The following is a 15,005-nucleotide window of genomic DNA, read 5'->3' on the forward strand; positions in this document are numbered from 1 at the left end:
GGGGAGATGGGAACAAAGGGGAAAAGGGGGGCGAGAGGGAGGGATAAGGTACAGCCCGGGAACACACATCTGGTTTGCGTTGAGTGTTTAGAACGCGGTGCAAAATTCCATTGTAAGAGACCTTTCACCCATTTATGTTGATAGAGCTGAGAGAAGGGGGTCAAGGGGTCAAATAGAGCAGCTGACATTACCAGTGTCCCACTCACACACATACAAAGACACACACACACACCTGTAATCAACAGGGTCTACAGATCAAACAGTTACAGGTTCTATTATTATTACCTGAGCCAGATAACACACACACCCACAATGATAAAGGTCCATGGACATCTTCTGATGTCATCTCTGTTGGACAGTTGTTTTTATTGAGTCACTTCAACAGCGTTACAATCAAAGAAAAACTATACAGTTTTACAGTTACTACTATAGTCGTCTGTCTGTATAATTTTTTTACATTGAAAGAAAATACATATTTTGATAATAATTAATATCATATTATTTTTATTATTATATGATTATTATTATTCATATTATTATTGTTATTATTATAACAAGTGACCACAAAGCACATCCATCCAAAACAATGTGTGTGTAAGGGGGAGATGTGATACATTAAGTAATTGTCTTGTTTTTATATTTGGCCAAAAACACAACGCCCCAGCACTGAACCATGCATGTTTGGACTATCTGGCTTGATTAGAGAATGTTAGCTATGTGAAACTAAATGAAGATTCATGGGGACTGCTGTTTCACCACATTACATTGTTGAGTTTTAGTTCAATCTATCAAGTGGCGACAGGACATCCCATCAAGAGTAAACAGGTTAGAAGTTCCAAGTTTCACAGTTGATTCGCCACATGCACAGGATACAGCAGGTGTAAAACAGTACAGTGAAATTATTTCCCAACAATGCAGTAATAATAATAATAATAATAATATAATTTAAAAAACACAAGAAGTAGGATATAAGTTGAAGAAACACAAGAATGCAAATATATATATACAGGTCAGTGCCAGCACCTTATTCAGTGTGTAGCGGTAGTGGAGGGGTTGAGGTGGTTTAAACATAAAAAGTGACTAGTAGTAGGATATACATGTAAACAGGGCTGAAAAGTGACTGGTAGTAGGATATACATGTAAACAGGGCTGAAAAGTGACTAGTAGTAGGATATACATGTAAACAGGGCTGAAAAGTGACTGGTAGTAGGATATACATGTAAACAGGGCTGAAAAGTGACTGGTAGTAGGATATACATGTAAACAGGGCTGAAAAGTGACTAGTAGTAGGATATACATGTAAACAGGGCTGAAAAGTGACTGGTAGTAGGATACACATGTAAACAGGGCTGAAAAGTGACTAGCAGTAGGATATACATGTAAACAGGGCTTAAAAGTGACTGGTAGTAGGATATACATGTAAACAGGGCTGAAAAGTGACTAGTAGTAGGATATACATGTAAACAGGGCTGAAAAGTGACTGGTAGTAGGATATACATGTAAACAGGGCTGAAAAGTGACTAGTAGTAGGATATACATGTAAACAGGGCTGAAAAGTGACTAGTAGTAGGATATACATGTAAACAGGGCTGAAAAGTGACTGGTAGTAGGATATACATGTAAACAGGGCTAGAAAGTGACTGGTAGTAGGATATACATGTAAACAGGGCTGAAAAGTGACTGGTAGTAGGATATACATGTAAACAGGGCTGAAAAGTGACTGGTAGTAGGATATACATGTAAACAGGGCTGAAAAGTGACTGGTAGTAGGATATACATGTAAACAGGGCTAAAAAGTGACTGGTAGTAGGATATACATGTAAACAGGGCTGAAAAGTGACTGGTAACAGGATATACATGTAAACAGGGCTGAAAAGTGACTAGTAGTAGGATATACATGTAAACAGGGCTGAAAAGTGACTGGTAGTAGGATATACATGTAAACAGGGCTGAAAAGTGACTGGTAACAGGATATACATGTAAATAGGGCTGAAACGGGACTGGTAGTAGGATATACATGTAAACAGGGCTGAAAAGTGACTGGTAGTAGGATATACATGTAAACAGGGCTAAAAAGTGACTGGTAATAGGATATACATGTAAACAGGGCTGAAAAGTGACTGGTAGTAGGAATATACAAATACTTATGGTAATATACTAATGGTAATATGAACATGTAAACAGGAGTAATAGTGACAGGTAACAGGATAAGTAGATAAATACTAATGGTAATGGCAAACAATAATCAATGAACAGCAGCAGGTAGTAATAAATCTAATCAATAATGATTTTAGCAGCAGTGTAGGTGTGTAGTTGTTAGCCATTTAACAGTCTTATGGCCAGGGGGTAGAAGCTGTTTAGGAGTCTGTTGGTCTGGGCCTTGATGCACCGGTACCGTCTGCCGGACGTGAGCATGGAGAACAGCCCATGTCTCGGTTGGCTGGAGTCTTTGACAATTTTTTGGGCTTTTCTCAGACAGATAGTGTACGTCCTGGATGGCTGGGAGCTCGCCCCCAGTGATACACTGGGCCGTCTGCACCACCCTCTGTAGGGCCTTCCTGTCGAGGGCGGTGCAGTTGCCATACCAGACAGTTCTACAACCAGTTGTAAAAGTTCCTTGTGATCTGAGGGGCCATGCCAAATCGTTTCAGTCTTCTGTGGGAGAAGAGGCACTGCAGTGCCTTCTTCACAACTGTGCTGGTGTGAGGGGACCATGTTAAGTCCTCAGTGATGTGGACAAAGAGGAACTTGAAGCTCTTGACCCTGTCCACTACAGCCCTGTTGATGTGGGTGGCCCCCCTGTTTCCTGTAGTCCACGATCAACTCCTTGGTCTTGCTGATGTTGAGGGAGAGGTTGTTGTCCTGGCAGCGTGTCCTGAGGGTCAGCGTGGTGCAGGTGTTGTTACCTACTCTCACCACATGGGGGTAGCCCGTCAGGAATTCCAGGATCCAGTTGCAGAGGGAGGTGTTCAGTCCCAGGGTCCCGAGCTTGGTGATGAGGGCACTATGGTGTTGAACACTTAGCTGTAGTCGATGAACACCCAGGTGGGACAGGGCAGTGTGTACAACTGAAGATCTGTTGAGGCAGTATGCAAATTGGAGTGGGTTTTTAGGGTGACTTGGATGATGGAGTTGATGTGTGCCATGACCAGCCTTTCAAAGCACTTTATGATTACAAACAATGCTATTAACACTGATAAAATACTTGCTTTCCTTTAAGCCACAAACATCTAGTTCACCTTAAGCCACCTAAATACACAACCACCCACCCTTGCCACCCAAACAGCCCCAGACCATTATTCCACCTCCACCAAACTTTACAATTGGCACTATGCATTGGGGCAGGTAGCGTTCTCCTGGCATCCGCCAAACCCAGATTTGTCCGTCGGACTGCCAGATGGTGAAGATGATTCCTCACTCCAGAGAAAGCGTTTCCACTGCTCCAGCTTTACAACACTCCAGCCGATGCTTGGCATTGCGAATGGTGATCTTAGGCTTGTGTGCGGCTGCTCGGCCATGGAAACCCATTTAATGAAGCTCCCGACGAACAGTTCTTGTGCTGACATTGCTTCCAGAGGCAGTTTGGAACTCTGTAGTGAGTGTTGCAACCGAGGACAGACGATTTTTACGCGCTACACGCTTCAGCACTCAGCAGACCCATTCTGTGAGCTTGTGTGGCCTACCACTTCGCGGCTGAGCTGTTGTTGCTCCTAGACCTTTCCACTTCACAATAACAGGACTTACAATTGACCGGGACAGCTCTAGCAGGGGAGAAATTTGACGAACTGACTTGTTGGAAAGGTGGCATCCTATGACGGTGCCACGTTGAAAGTCACTGAGCTCTTCAGTAAGGCCATTCTACTGCCAATGTTTGTCTATGGAGATTGCATGGCGGTGTGCTCATTTTTATACACCTGTCAGCAACGGGTGTGGCTGAAATAGCTGAATCCACTAATGAAGGGGTGTCCACATACTTTTGTCTATATAGTGTATCTTTAGATGAATGCACTCATGTAAGTCGCTCTGAATAAGAGTGTCTGCTAAATAACTAAAATGTAAATGTAAAATGTGAGTAAATATAAAGAAAACAGACAAGCAGTAAGTAAGAACAATCTTTTATTTGTGTTTTCGGGAAAGTTTGACTACATCCCCATTACCAGCACTGAGTGGGCTGGAACAGTGGACACCACTGGTGCAGATGGGTAGTTGTAGTTCAATAAAAGTCACTATAAGAATTATCATCATCCACGTCAGGGAGATTAGGAACAACATCCAGTTGGGAGAGCATACGTACAGTCACTGAGGTGAAAATAGGCTGCAGAAAACCAAGAGGAAAACTGTGGCTAGTGTGCATAGTCTATACACAGCTAGAGAACTGAACAGACCTGTACAGTCAGAAGTGAATGGGATTCTACCACTGTCATTCTCCAGGTATGAGATGAGCCAGCGAGATTGTGGAATCCATGATCAACAGAGAAACCAAGATGGCCGCCATCCTCTGGGAACTGTGTTTCAGAGAAGTCCGGATAGAAACTGTCCGTAGGGGTTATGAATAAACCAGTGGACCTCGAGGGGCCAAAACAGGATGTACATGGTGCAGGGCAGGAAGTGACATAAAAACAAGGATGCATTTCTGAATAGTTTCTCTGTGAGGGTAGCTTGAGATCAAAGATGCTTCAAAACGCAACAGATCATGTTCATCCAAAGAAATAAAATCATTCAATTATATATAACGGCAACATTAAAAGGGGGTAACAATCATCATAATAATAACAATAATAATAGTAGTGGTAGTTATTTATAACATGGTCGTTGAGGAAAAGAAGAACACTATCACTGGGTTGACTGGGACCTTTTTCTCCCCTGGGTTTAGTGAGTCCGTAGTGAACCATGACACTATGTGGATACTAAGACGATGCTCAACAACACAGAAATGCCGGAAAAATGACAGAAAGTATCAACAACCTTAATAAATCAACATTTTTAATTTTGGCTTTTTTATTAGTCCCAGAAATCTGAGAATTTAACACCATTCCGATCAACGAAGAGAGTAATAATAGCATAATCTCAAATTATAACCTATTCCCTAGGTATAGGGGGGAATAGGGTATAATTTGACATGACACCCTACCACAAACCCCATCTCCTGGAATACATTTGCATATACGCAGTCATACACGCATCTAATCTCTGCAACATTCACACTTAGCATATACCTATGTAAAATAAACAAACTGGTATATTCAATATAGACAATATTTCTCTTCTACCAATAATATAAGAATGCTAACTAAAATCATTAATATAGTACAGTAACACAAGTGTGCTTTTTCCTGGGTAGTTTGTGGACTATTTAGGAGGGTGTGAAGACATTGTGGTATTATGTATACAATCTACAACCACAGAGACCGGTTGTTGGGATTGGTTAAAGGTAAAAGTAGCCTTTTCGGGATTGGTTGTAAGTGACATTAACCGTGCTGGGATTGGATCAATTCGATAAAAAAAACATAGGAAGGAAGAAAACATCACAACGCAGAGAAGATCAAAAAGGTCCACTGTAACCTGGGGCAACAGAACAACTAAAAAATCCTACCAACCCAGCAGTTAGAACTGACAGCAATCCAAAAGGACAAAAAGTGACAGAAAGAGAGCGAGCGGGAGAGATGGCCAAGGGCTCAGCAATATGAGTTCATAGTATACATAATAAAAACGAACAGTCGCCCCATCCATTAGCTGTAGTGTCATTGAATGCCCTGCTTGTCTTAGGGTCACATAATACAATTCTCTATATGACAGAGAAGATAGTGCAGCTATAATCAAATGTGAGAGCTGTTGCACCAAAGCCCAGACATCTAGACAACTCCTAAACAGTCCAAACTGTTAGTAAAGGTTGCAAAAGTTGTGACAATATCAATGACTTGTTATTTACAAGCACAAACACAGGACAAGTGCTGAAGATTGTGCTGAGTTAATAGTGTTTCTCCCATTTCTCTCTCTCTCTCTCCCTCTTTCACTTTCTTGCCATTTCAGCCTAAACCCCATCATTTAGAAACACAACAAAGAAAACAAATTAAGTGCTTGAGTAAAATCCACAAAGAAATGTTGAACTGTACAATTTTAAAATCATTTTGCTCTCTATTTTACAGTTTAAAATGGCCGCCTCGCCTCCCAGTCCCTGACTCTGAATCCTGTCTAAAAATCCCTGTCTAACACCTGACCACCTCTAAAATAGCATCTCCTATATCAATCTACTTTAAAAAGATATTTTGTCATAGCCCTCCATATCTTACATCTTTCCCATTTATATAGAAAATATACAAAAATTATTTCCAAAATTTGCTCCCCCTCTAGCCTTATTTCAGTAATATAAAAATATACAATTCTCCGATATCAAAATCCTCAAAGTCACGTCTTTTCTTCTTTCGTCTAAAGGGGCAACAATCCTCCCTGTCCCTAACCTTTAACCCTGCCCACTCTGACATCATCAAAATGTGACACCTGAGCTTCTTTATATCACCCTTCTCATCGTCTCATACATTCATCATCATCATCATTGTCATCATCATCATGTCGCTTCCATTCCACCCATCAGTTCCTTCTCTTTCTCCTCCTCTTCTTCACTGGTCTCCATGGCGATTCTCATATTTGTTGAGAATGTTGCGGCAGCGACCGAGCTCCTTCCTCATGTCAGCCACTTCCTGTCTGAGTGCCTGGTTCTCTCTCTCCAGGAAGGCGGCGCGGACCGAGATCTGGTTTTCCTTCAAGCGCCGTGCGTCACGAGAACGCTTGGCTGCCTCGTTGTTCTTACACCGCCGGGACCAGTACTTATCATCCTGAAAGAGGGAGACACCGTTAGATATAGTGCTACTGACATTACCTTGTAGAAAATGATCTGACCCTGGACCAGAGGTCAGGGACAACTTCTACCAACTCTTAATACTTCTACCTACTCTCTGACTACCAACCTTGAGGTCTGCTGGCACCAGCATCTTGCGGGCCTTCTTGATCATGGGCTGTGGTTTGAGTTCGTCCTCACTGAAGCGGTGTCTGCGGGGGTCGAAGGCGTCCTGGCCGGGCACGCTGGACAGAGCCACGTCGGCCGCGTCGGGTTCAAAGCCACCCATCACGTCTGGCCCGTTGGATGTGGGCGTCATGAGAGGAGTGCAGGACGAAGAGGAGACAGAGGAGCCGGGCGAGCCGCAGTCGTCATTCATGCTCGACTGACTGCCTCCTGAAAGAGAGAGAATCGGTTGTTCTTTTCTTATTAAACCTTTATATGAACCAGGTGATTCCATGTAGATACATTATGACTCACTGACCTCTCAGATCCACCAGAAAGCAATAACACACAGCAGTGGTCTAAGGCACTGCATCGCAGTGCTAACTGTGCCACTAGAGATCCTGGTTCGAATCCAGGCTCTGTCGCAGCCGGCCGCGACCGGGAGACTCATGGGCGGCGCACAATTGGCCCAGCGTCATCCAGGGTAGGGGAGGGAATGGCCGGCAGGGATGTAGCTCAGTTGATAGAGCATGGCGTTTGCAACGCCAGGGTTGTGTGTTCGATTCCCACGGGGGGCCAGTATAAAAAAATATGTATTCACTAACTGTAAGTCGCTCTGGATAAGAGCGTCTGCTAAATGACTAAAATGTAAATGTAAATGTAAGTCAAGTAAAAGAGCTGTAGAGCTGTTAGGCTGCAGTTACAGTCCCTGTCCACCAGGTGGTGGAAGGGAGCCCACTTTCTGCTCTGAGAAACTAATTAACACAAACGTTTTTCTCCTTGCTTTCAAGTGTGAAATCTACAGCCCAATGTCTTCCCAACTATCTGTTTCAGGTGCTGGATTTCTGTGTGAGCGGCCGTTTCACTTCAATATGAATAAATTATCATGGACAAATTGAACTCAAATGGGAACTTTGCATATGCAAGAACACTTTTCTCAATTTATCTTGTGTATAAACATTCAATATCACCCTTTTAGTAAGAGTATATATTTCAATTATGGTTTAATATTATTATCAACATTCCCAGACTCCTATAAGGCTGGTTTAGACCGTTTTCTTGAAATGTTTTTAAAACTGTTATACAACCGTCACCCCACCCCTTGAAGTCAGTTCCCTGAGTTCTATAGAGCTCACTCACCCCCTTACGGCCTAATGCACATAACACCTTGACTTTCCTATCATAAAGACTCCAAACAGCCTTTTCCTCTTCCTCTTCCTCCTTTAAGAGAACACAATCAGAACACAGCCTACGCTACACCCACCTCGGGTTAAGTCAATGGTCAGGTGTCTGAATGAAAACTCAAATCAGATCATTACAGATACGTTCTCCTGTCTTGCTTCATAATTTGTGTTACACTGTAACGACTATGTAACAAACACAACATCCAACCCGCAATATCAATTTTGGCTTCATCAATGCTTCTTTTACATAAATATCTGATTTGTATTGATAAATGTGAGTGCGTTGTATTTAACTAATGTCTAAACTGGCTAACGTGCATTATTGTGAGATGTGACATTGGAATACAACTGAAATGCAGCGAAGAAACAACCAGTGTATGAAGGGTTAAATACAATGGCTACTGACATTCCCTATCTACTGTATGGCACCATATCTTAATCATGACTCTCTCTGTACTCAATCGCTCTCTTCTGCATTCAAACATTCCATTTGAACTTCAGTATCAGCAGGCAATGGGAACCTCTTCCTCCCCCTCCTTCCCTCCCTCCCTCCCTCACTCTCTCTCGCTCTCCCTCCCACCCTGGTGTGCCTCTCCGCTCCTCCCAGTCCTCCGCTTGGCCCTGCCTCTCTCGTTCTCTTGCTCCAGTGCTCACAGCCTCGGCACGTGAAGGGACGCTGCACGTGCACATTGCTGTAGCGTGTGAGTTGGGGAGAGATTTAAAGACACGCGATCACAAACACTCACTACACTCACCTCCTTCTTCTCCCTCCCCTCCTTATCTCTTGCTCGATCTCCCTGTGTACAGTAAGAACTTAGTGTTCTGTAAATGGCTGGTTGGACCTGAATTTAACATAAAACCGACCAAACCAAACCCCTTTGTCAGTGCTGTGAGATTAATTTGTCAAATGTCACTCCTCTCTTTCTCTCAGGCAGCCTAAATGTTAAACCTAGCTCAGTGTGAAGGGTAGTTTGTAGCCTACAGGAAATTCCTCTCATTGTTTTCTCAACCCCTCCTTGTTGTTCACTCTCTGTCAAGTTAACTCAGCGTTAAGGGATTCCATTTGGCTCCTAAGAAAATGATGCTTGGTCACCATAGGAGGAGTTCAATATGAGGACTGAGGACAACTTAAAGAGCTGAATCACATGATAACTCTGTGCAGACTCTACAGCCTTCTCTCTAAGGACATGGACGTCCTGTATTGATACAGGGTCACCATGGTATCTGACATATCACTGAACCTTCATTTTAGTCATTCATCTAGTTGCCTCTCTACAAGGCCAAAACAACATGGCACCATAATCCTTGCTACATTTGGCCAAACTGGACCACTGAATACATTGCTGATACCATGTAAACAACGATACACTGTGATACATTCACCAACCCCCCACCACCCCCACAATCCCTTTCCATAGAATCACCATAAACCGTCTCAACCTCCACCCCTCTCCCCATTCTCCTATTGAAGATGTGTACAATAAACAGATGTACACTGTTCCGTATCATATTCCATGGGATAAAATCACCACAGAAATCCCTGCATGTTGCCCTCCCCTCCTCCTACACCCGGTTCAGGTAACTCACCATAGTCAAGTCCTCCCTGCATGTTGGATTGGGCCACCTCCAGGCCGATGAGCGATGGGGAAGATGAGGATGACGAGGAGGAGGCTGAAGAGCAGGGTGGGGGCGATGAGGGGGGGCACTGGGAACTCTGATTGGGCACCGCCGACTGGGAACTCTGGGACGGGATCTGGGCTGTACTGGAACTGTTTTGTCCGTGGACACCGCCCATGCCGTTCTCTGTGAGGAACTCCTCCAGGTCCATGTACTGCAGCTGGAAGAGGCCTCCTTCCACCGGCAGGGTCCTCTCCCACAGGAGGGGTCCCAGGAACGCAGACTGGTTAAATCCTCCACCTGATCCTCCACCTCCTCCTCCACTGCCACAGCCGTTACTGCTGCTCACCCCGCTGCTGCCGGTACGCATGTTGCAGCCGCCGTTCCCGCCACCCATGGAGTCCTCATCCATGTCTGTGATGGTTCTGTCTTTGTCTGTGATGGTGGGAGGGAGACAAAATGGAGGATGTTGGTTAGTAACAGATGGACAGGGGTTGGGACATCACGGGAGTTGTTGTTGTCGCATCAAATGTTTGACCCTGGGTGCTGTCAGAGGTGGTTTTGGGATAATTGAAATGTTAGTGTTATGGTATCCCACTAGATCCACTCCCTCAAGTCTGGTTCCTCACAGGGTTGCTTCTGTCTACACTCTTTGCTTTTTAGTTATTTGGGGGGACTTTTTTAGGGTCATATGACAGGATATAATTATCTTACGTCCAAAGCTGTAGGCGTTCTTGTAAACCTATTTCATTTAAGTCAATGAGACAAGAGGCCTCTATGGCCCAAGCCTCATGGCTGTTGAGGTCCAGAGGCACAATTCCACTATAGATGCGTCAACTCAACAGAGACTGAGAGATAGATGGATATCTGTGGAATGGTGTGACAGTTGGATGCATCAGCTGCACTGCTATGCGCACAAACACCAATGAATGCTTCAGTCAGACCGTAACAGATGGTCATACACTAAACTGCACAAGAATCAAAATGAGAATGCTGGATGAAAAGCAATATGATTTTTACTAAATCTATGTATGTCTATGTCTATATTTGGTGAGACAGATTAATTTGTGAATATAGGCATCCATACCACAGGCCTGGCTGGTACTGTTTAGCATGTCAGATATTATACCAAAAGACGTCATCTTAATCTGCATGCTAATCTAAAACTATGCCAGGGGATTGGAGGGGCGGAGATTATAATCCATATGAGAACATCATGCTCAGCTCACAGCAGAGTGCAACGTGGGATGGCACCATCATTCTATTGGACATTTGAGGGTCATAATTGGACAGTGAGTGACCTTTGTGTTTGGATAAAAGTATTTGTTACATCTAATGACCACGTAATAACGTGTTACAGGGATAATGGCATATTGGTTTCCATACCCTTTAAACTGTCTATGGATAAGGTATGACAGCAGTTCATGCATTGGTTTAGTTTCCCTGGCACTGTTTCCACATGCTAATGTTTTAGCATTTGTGGCACAAATCCTATTCAAGTCATGGGACCGATATTAGCATGTCCAAATCATCCAAAAGTATCTCAACGTTGATTGTGAAGCTCAACAGAGTCACTTATAGCTGATTTGAACAGGATTACTATCCCATAATTTCCTTTCTGGTTTACTGCTCTATACTATAGGAGTGGTTGGATTCAATTAACATTTTCCAAAGAGCATTTGATCCTAAACTCTTAGAAAAAAGGGTTCCAAAATGGTTCTTCGGCTGTCCCCATAGGAGAACCTGTTTTGGTTCCAGGTAGAACCCTTTTTGGTTCCAGGTAGAACCCTCTGTAAAAAAAAATTATTATACATTGAACCCAAAAGGGTTCTACCTGGAACCAAAAATAGTTATTCAAAGGGTTCTCCTATAGCGACAGCCGAAGTACCCTTTTAGGTTCTAAATAGCACCTTTTTTTCTAAGAGTGTAAGTTCTGTTCTGAGACAAAGTTTCCCTATTGTGGTTCTGACCAGTATTATCAGAAGTAAAAATACAAAACTGACCCTGAATCAGTTCTAAAGGTCAACTTCCACCATCATGTATATCCTATGGTGTGTGTTAGTTGCAGAATGTCAATCATTAATCATTATTCAGAGCTTAGTTCTGTATTGAAGCACCACACCAGTATACATTCTCTGTTTAGTTTCCAAACAACAAGTCAGACAGTGGTGCATGTGTCATGTCATGTGTGTGTGACAATGGCAGGGCCAGATATTAAGTTATGCAGGTGAACACAGCTGTCTTCACTGTACTGTACTCAATGGAGACAGGCAGGCAATGGAGACTGGTAGATATGATTTCAATTAATGTCACAGGCAATGGAGACTGGTAGATATGATTTCAATGCATGTCACAGGCAATGGAGACTGGTAGATATGATTTCAATGACTGTCAGTTACAAAATATGCAAAATAACAAAAAACGACATAGGCATGCAGTGTCTGTTAGCATAAGTGCAGCAAACTCCATCAGCAACATTGTTGCACTGTAGAGCCGTCAGTTGTAACAGCATAATAACAATGTAACAATCAAATGAAATCAAAGTTATCTTCTCACCTTTAACGTCGCAGCAGTCTTTGACACTTGCACGGTCTCCCTTCATCGGATGCTGCAGGAGGGATTTCAAACTAGTCATGGAGTTGAGGTGTCCACCGCTGATAGAGCCACCAGACTGGTTGCAATTCCCGAACTGCGGGCTAGCGCCGGCTGGGAGGTCCGGGGTCAGGAGCTGGGTGAGCTGCCTGGACATTGTTGGCCGGACCTGGTTATTGATTAGGATCCTTGGGCGCAGGCGGAGTCGAGATGACTGGCAGATTGATATCCGCTATTCAATGAACGAGAATATTGAATTAACATATATTATAGTTAGAATTGGGTACAAACCAGGTGCAATGAACAGTCTGTGATTTGATATGACATTACAAACTTGTTGAAATAATATAAAATGCATATGTGAGTGCATATCTCGACAAGATATGAGAACATTTAATTATGATTCCAAGGCTCAGCATACCAGAGTGTAGCCTAATAATAACATGCAATATTTGCAAAACATGTCCCTTTTATTTGTTTTGAATGTCAATAAACATTTTCTTACCTTTCCCTCTATTTAGGCTATGAAGTGTTCTTAGATCCACTGTTGTATCATTCTCATAGACAGTATTCCAGTCGATTTGTTGCAGCACTATATTATTTTAATTCCTCGGTTCAGATCAAGATGTTATTCTCCAATAGAAACCAGTGGTAAACGTCAAACTAATTGAGTATGACTGGTGCCCATGGTCAATTCAAAGGTGGACAAAATAAAATCCGAGCTGGAGATCAATAAATTGTTGTCGAAAAAATATCCTGATTTGATCAACACCAAAAAAAAATGACGATATGATCTAAATGAAACTCGAAGGAAGGAAAAAGAATATCCTGCTCCAAAATGCCAAATAAACAAATAATGAAGAGCGAGAAGCGGAGAAGGCTGAGTACGCGCGCTATTGGTCGGGTGACAAGCTGTATTACTTTCTTCTTTCGGCTTTCCTGTCTCTCTGTCGTTCTTTCTGGATGGGGTGGGGGGGGGCTCCTCTTTTCCCCCGCGTACTTTTTGTAGCCAATGTACTGAGGCACGGGCTTGGATTTGAGCTGCGCGACGGCTGTCTTCTCAGCTGGAATGAACACGGGCAGTTCACGTGACGTCACAACTCATAGGGCAAGGCGCGAGAGAAGGCATGATTGGCTTATTTGTTCAATATGCATGACACAACACACAACCCCCCTCGTGCCACACCTCGAGGGGGCACGCCACGCACTTGTTGTTTGTGTGCTCATGCACAGAAGGACCAAAACAAATGGACAGTTATCAATCACCCGCCACCGTTATCATCATGACTTTGAATTAACGTCTTTAAATGACACAAGCAACTGAGGGGGCCTTGAGACATAGCCTCTATAGAAAATTAATCTAGGCATAAAGATTATTGCCCAAAATGAGTGCCAATATTATCATTTCATTATAATAGCAATGGGCCTAGCACCATTCTAAGTACAAGCAACTGAGTGTAAACTATAGTTTTCCCAGTCCGCTTGTAATCCAGAGAAAACGTGAGTGGCTGCCGGGTTTTCAGGCGAAAGGAACACAGCAGCACGTTGCTTCCTAAAAGCAGAATAGCTGTTATAGCGCACATGGCCCAGTCACGCGGAGGTGCAACCCTTATGCATGTTGCTCTAGCTGCGATTGGTTGGAGAAAATACTGTCTCCTCCCCTAGTGAGCGCTTATTGGAAAGAACTAGGCCACCCGCCCCGCCCTACGGATTCCCCCCATGCTACGGCCGCGTGAGACCAATTCAAAGCAGAACAGCGCGAGGTGTCTGCAGTACAGTATTTCAACCCACAGCCAGAGCCACAGGAAATTGTTTTCTTTTTTTACTTCTAGTCGGACATAGGAAAAACAATATTTAGACAGATCCCAGGAACAATATACATCCTTATGAGGTTATTACTGTGTGTACCACTCACTTGTTTTCTTTACAAATAGACATATGCCAACAGCATGAGTATAATTAATGGGGAAACAATTGATACATTGATTGATGATAAACTATCACACATTTGTGTTTACTGCAGAAGTATACTGCAAAACCAACCTTGCAGGCCTTTATGCCTGACCTATTTATGATAATGAATCGGTTAGTACAATTTGAGTAGGTTTGAGAGAGCATAGAACAGGCCTACAGAACAGGTAGTTAGACTAGAGAAGAGACTGACAATGACCTTAAATTACATTCAAATTTTCTACAAATTGTTTTCTATTTTAAATCATAATAAATGTTGCTTTAAGCTATAGTACTAAATATATATTTTTGTCTGTATACTCTGTTTATTGTGGCAGCACCATCTCACCAGGTCAAATTCCTGTTGCATGTAAATGTCCTTAGCGAACAAAGGTGACTCTGATTTTATAGGTAGCCTATAATATGCTTCTTCAGCTATAGGCCTACATGACGTGGAGAACGCACTAGCACACGAACAGACCATGGTTTCTAGAAATTAAAATGGTAGTGTTAGCATTTCATGTTTATTTTTGTATTTAGACATTAATTATTGTTGTTTAGTAGCATTTGGTGTTGATACAGTGGGAATATGCATAATGAAGGGAAATGTGCATATCCCTCTATAGCAGTTAGTGTGACAGTGCTGCTGCCACATAAAAAAT

General features: G+C 43.0%; 1 protein-coding gene across 2 annotated transcripts; it reads right to left on the bottom strand.

The window, feature by feature from the left end:
* Window positions 1–6,579: 6,579 nt before the first annotated feature.
* On the bottom strand, window positions 6,580–13,507 carry LOC121556502 (hepatic leukemia factor-like). 2 transcript variants are annotated; one of them, XM_041870387.2, is made up of 5 exons: window positions 12,899–13,507; window positions 12,358–12,625; window positions 9,772–10,236; window positions 6,951–7,231; window positions 6,580–6,833 (listed from the first exon to the last, which is right to left on the bottom strand). In XM_041870387.2, exons 2-5 carry the CDS (start codon window positions 12,548–12,550, stop codon window positions 6,618–6,620), a joined length of 1,155 nt encoding a protein of 384 aa, XP_041726321.2. In that variant the 5' UTR covers window positions 12,551–12,625; window positions 12,899–13,507; the 3' UTR covers window positions 6,580–6,617. The 2 variants fall into 2 exon arrangements, with proteins under 2 accessions (XP_041726321.2, XP_045069513.1); XM_045213578.1 differs by having other exon boundaries at window positions 6,966–7,231; window positions 12,899–13,494.
* Window positions 13,508–15,005: the final 1,498 nt, after the last annotated feature.

Source organism: Coregonus clupeaformis, unplaced genomic scaffold (assembly GCF_020615455.1).
Source record: "Coregonus clupeaformis isolate EN_2021a unplaced genomic scaffold, ASM2061545v1 scaf0125, whole genome shotgun sequence".
Classification (NCBI taxonomy): Eukaryota; Metazoa; Chordata; class Actinopteri; order Salmoniformes; family Salmonidae; genus Coregonus; species Coregonus clupeaformis.

Bases quoted from the DNA above. Each gene is read 5' to 3' on its own strand.
- LOC121556502 (XM_041870387.2), bottom strand. From the start codon at position 12,550: ATGTCCAGGCAGCTCACCCAGCTCCTGACCCCGGACCTCCCAGCCGGC. The intron at 7,232-9,771 runs GTGAGTTACCTG...TCTCTCTTTCAG, and splicing joins GCAGGGAGGACTTGACTATG to GAGGCAGTCAGTCGAGCATG. The intron at 6,834-6,950 runs GTAGGTAGAAGT...TCCCTCTTTCAG, and splicing joins TCAAGGTTGGTAGTCAGAGA to GATGATAAGTACTGGTCCCG.